The 4,411-nt window shown below is 40.8% G+C and overlaps 1 protein-coding gene across 1 annotated transcript; it reads left to right on the top strand.

Moving 5' to 3' along the window:
* The first annotated feature begins 412 nt into the window (after positions 1-412).
* On the top strand, positions 413-3,914 carry LOC124126762. Its single transcript, XM_046490276.2, has one exon. The coding sequence runs from the start codon at positions 900-902 to the stop codon at positions 1,785-1,787; it is 888 nt and encodes a 295-aa protein (XP_046346232.2). The 5' UTR covers positions 413-899; the 3' UTR covers positions 1,788-3,914.
* The last annotated feature ends 497 nt before the right edge of the window (positions 3,915-4,411 follow it).

Here is a 4,411-nt window from a genome sequence, read left to right as displayed (position 1 = left end):
AGTCATCCAAGTTGCAAGAGGTCACAGCTCACGTGTCTACGAAACCTGATTGCGTCCTTGTTGATAACCTCACAGGGAATTTGTTATTGAAAATGGTTTACTTTACTTCGGAGCACGAACAGCCATAACATTCTCAACACAGCAAACAAGACCCTGTGTCAATACGTTGATAAGGTGTTGACATCTCTCATTGAAGTCACTGTTGTGGTTTCATACACTGATTTCAATATGGCATTCATTTCACTTCTATAAAACTACTTTCAAATTTCAAAATAATTCACAAGGTGTTCTATATTGATTGTTGAGAACGACATACTCGTGTCTCTCCGTGGTATCTTTAATATGAAATGGAGTGGCAGCGCAGACGACAGTTTTGAAATGACACGTGCGCATGCGTGAGTCATTTGTAGTGTTTGCATTGGTTTTCACAAGCGCCGTGAAAGTTGAGAGCTGGGTAGATAGGGAGGTGAATTCCTCGGGTGATTGCTAGATAGGCAGTGAGCGGATCATATGTAATCGGCCAGTCGATCACAAGACACTTGCTCCGATCGAACAGTTCGGTTTCGCTCTATCAGCTGGGCTTTCCCACGAGCGTACTGGGTCGCATGTTAGTTAAGAGCTAGCAACAGAGAAATAAATAACTTTAACACTACGCTGCCGCCTTGGTTGGTAGAACATGGACGAGCAGAAGATAGACAGACCTGGTGAAAGATTCGTCATGCTTATATCCAGATAACGTGAATCCTAGCCTGGGAACATACACTGACGCTAAGCGATTGTCAGCTGAATTTCTAACACTGTTTTGGTGCATGTGTAAATGCGAATGGTCGCTTAATTGAAGCAGGTGTGTTTTATTCCCATGGGTAGGGGAGTGTTGTTCAGTGAAAGAGCGGCAGGCTATGTCCGACCAGCCGGGTCGGCGGACACCCAACAAGAAAGTCGTTCTGCTTGAAACCCAGAGGTACTTACCCGACCTCAGCAGAGAGCAGTCTCCTCTATCACGCAACATGGTGTCAAGCGAGGACTCAGACAAGCGTCCAGGAAACAAGGAGAGGGCTCGACGCAATTTGGTGGACACCCTATCTGCAAAAAGACCAGTGATGGTATCACGGTCGCGAAGTGTGTCTTACTCGTGTACTGAGAGGAAGATTCCATCGGCGTTGAGACAGTCTGGTCCTGATATTTCCATAAGGAAAAAGGATTTGATAGGACTACAGTACGACCCAAGGCAACGCCACAGCAGGACATCGAGGACCGATGATGATTGTGAAGACACGGAAGGGAGTTTGGATTCACCCAACTTAGACATATTGCATGGTGTTAATTCTAGGATTTCTAGTCAGGGAAAGAGTGCGGTTAACCTACCGGAACTTATACACGACCTTAATACAAGTTTATTGTATTCCCATAAAAAGGACGGGAGTGCTTCTTTATCGTCCTCGGAGGATGTGATCTACAGCGGGGAGGACATTATGCAGACGTTATCACACATGTGGGATAAGTCCAAAAAAAGCAAGGAGAACAAGAGTAAGCAGTGGATGAAACACAGACCCTTGACACCGGGTGTCATCGAGAAGCTGGACAAGATGAAGGTTTCTTCCAGGACGCGTACGGAACAATGGGTGAAGCAGATACCGACAGAGAAGCGAGCCTACCACAGCCCCCTGTACCGGCTCGGAAACGTCGCTAGGGAGGATACCGTCCCCGCAACAGCAGCATACGAGACCTGGATTTACGAGGAAGGGCGGAAATCTGCGGTAGGATCGAGGCGGCTCAGGAAAACATGACATGATTAAGTGATCAGTGCTCCGTGATAGTATTGTAGGAATTCGTAAAACCACAACACAGAAACGCAATGTATCAAAGCCAATCCCCGGTGGCATTCTAATGAGACAGCTGACCCTAGGATTAGGGGTCTATTAGAGGGTATTCTGGACTTGGCACCATCGCAAATCAGTTACTTTCGCTGATGGACTTGCGTTTTAAGTGTAAGTATGTAAAGTAACACACCTGAATGCAGAACGTTCGAATTTAATTCTGATTTAAATTACAATATAGGCATCTACATATTGGGAAAACATTGACCGATGACAGTAACTTACGATTGAGTTCAACTGTTTTGTTTACGATTCTTCAAAATCACTGTGCAAATCATAATTGATCTTAACTGCAATAACGACTTTGAACCAGAATTTGTTGTACTCCTGCAAGTCCACCCCGAGCGTCAGGTGACGTCCGTGTTTCGTTACCACCCATTGTGACTAGTCGTGTGGAAAGGGTTAGATGAACAGATATACCATTTCGGCTCTGTCAACGCGCGTCACTGCGATGATTGTTATTGTAATAGTTCACAATAGAACCGCTCCGTACAGGGTTTAGCTGTGGGTAGTTATGTAATGTTATACCTTTCAGTGACTTTCCATATGTTCTACATGTTGTACATGGTATATGTGTTCTACATTTATGAAATATTATGTAACTGTATGTGTATGTGTATGTTTATACTTTCCCCAAATGACCTATTGAGACGTACACTGAGTTACATGAGGAGTTATTGAGAGATTGTTGTCAATATATCGTACCATGGAATCACTATTTAGGCGTCACCAGTGTACTGTCTTGTTTAACGGACAGGACTACTCCATATTTTAAAAGAAGAACAAAAATAACTAAAACGGTTTTTTTAAAAGTGAAACTATGATTAAAATATATTTTTGTTTGTATTTTGAAAACTTTTACTTAAAAAGGGACGTCGCTCCATTGCCCGCTGCCAATATTCAGTCAATGTTAAGATGCTCTATAATAATTCCATGTGTGATATTGATCTGAACGGCCGGGCAAGAGAAAGTTTACACCTGACAATAGGATAACACCTGTATGATGTCCAATGCCCTGTATGATGTACTATGACCTGTATGATGTCCAATGACCTGTATGATGTACTTTGACCTGTATGATGTACTTTGACCTGTATGATGTACTATGACCTGTATGATGTCCAATGACCTGTATGGTTTAAGCATATTTTTATTCATTGAAATGAGTTGGGATTGGTGAACAAGCTTTACAGCTTATGTTAACACCGCTCACAATGACCTGTATGATGTCCAATGACCTGTATGATGTCCAATGACCTGTATGATGTCCAATGCCCTGTATGATGTACTATGATGTTGAGGTTTAGATGATGATGTAGTAGACATGTAAATGTAAAAAAGACACTTATATCCGTGCAATATAGTGAACGACAAAGGACATGGAGTGGGTTAGTTGAAACTTAACACCTCATCGGTACCGATCTAGCCAAATGTCTATAGCATGAGAACAAGTTGTGGAACTAATAAACATGTCATCAATACATCAATGTTATAGGAGAAAACAATTAACGTTTTAGCATGTTTTAGTCACCGCCGAGTTACCAATCTAATAATGAACCAGTGTTGATACAGAACAGTTGATAATTCTTTCAAAATTCTATTCTGTCGAGATTGGCAATATAGTGGAACCAGTCAGTCCAAATGGTATCTTTCCCGACGATTACTGAAAGTCACGGAAAACATATTTTTCCCTCAGATTTTACCAATAGTTCACACCATGTAAGACATAATGTAAGCATTCTTCATATTTCGTAGCATATAAAACTGGCAAATAAATGATATGTCGTGGAGGGAAGTTTTAGAAACGTTTGAAAATAGATTCTTAAAGGATTTCAAAGATTTTCCAGGATGTTCTGTCATTAGATGCATGCATTTCTAACGCTTCCATTGTCGTAATCAACACTGCAGCTTGTATCGACAGCTTTCTGAACCACATGCTAATCTCAGGTATATTACAATCTGTAGACATATGTACGTTTGTCTCAGGTAACCGTGTTTTGTAATACATGATCATTAATAAAATTGATTGTTACTGAATGAATTTCTTCACTTTTGTATATTGTCAACTGGAGCAGTGCAACTAGAAATGTACGAGTGGGGTATCAATTCTAACGCAAAAACGCTTCATAAATATTCACACACGCAGATTCCCCCATGATCCGTTTCATGTGAACACGTCTACTATATGATGATCATAAGTCTAGAATTTCAGAATTAAATCAAAGGAATCAAATACGGAAACCTCTTTTGAATGTTTTGTAATTCTGTACACAGTCGGTTAAACTACCAGACAATTGATTAAACCAAGAGACAAGCTTCATACAGTAGATTAAACTACCAGACAATTTATTAAACCAACATACAAGCTTCATACAGTCGGTTAAACTACCAGACAAGCTTCATACAGTCGGTTAGACTACCAGACAATTAATTAAACCAACAGAAGAGCTTCATACAGTAGATTAAACTACCAGACAAAAGATTAAACCAAGAGACAAGCTTTACAAAGTAGGTTAAGCTACAATACAACAGAA

Source organism: Haliotis rufescens, unplaced genomic scaffold (genome assembly GCF_023055435.1).
Source record: "Haliotis rufescens isolate VD_foot unplaced genomic scaffold, xgHalRufe1.0.p SCAF_39, whole genome shotgun sequence".
Classification (NCBI taxonomy): domain Eukaryota; kingdom Metazoa; phylum Mollusca; class Gastropoda; order Lepetellida; family Haliotidae; genus Haliotis; species Haliotis rufescens.
The sequence above is the reverse complement of the archived record's forward strand: the minus strand, read 5'-3'. Positions and strand labels throughout refer to the sequence as shown.

Coding starts and splice junctions, on each gene's coding strand:
- LOC124126762 (XM_046490276.2), top strand. CDS start 900: ATGTCCGACCAGCCGGGTCGGCGGACACCCAACAAGAAAGTCGTTCTG.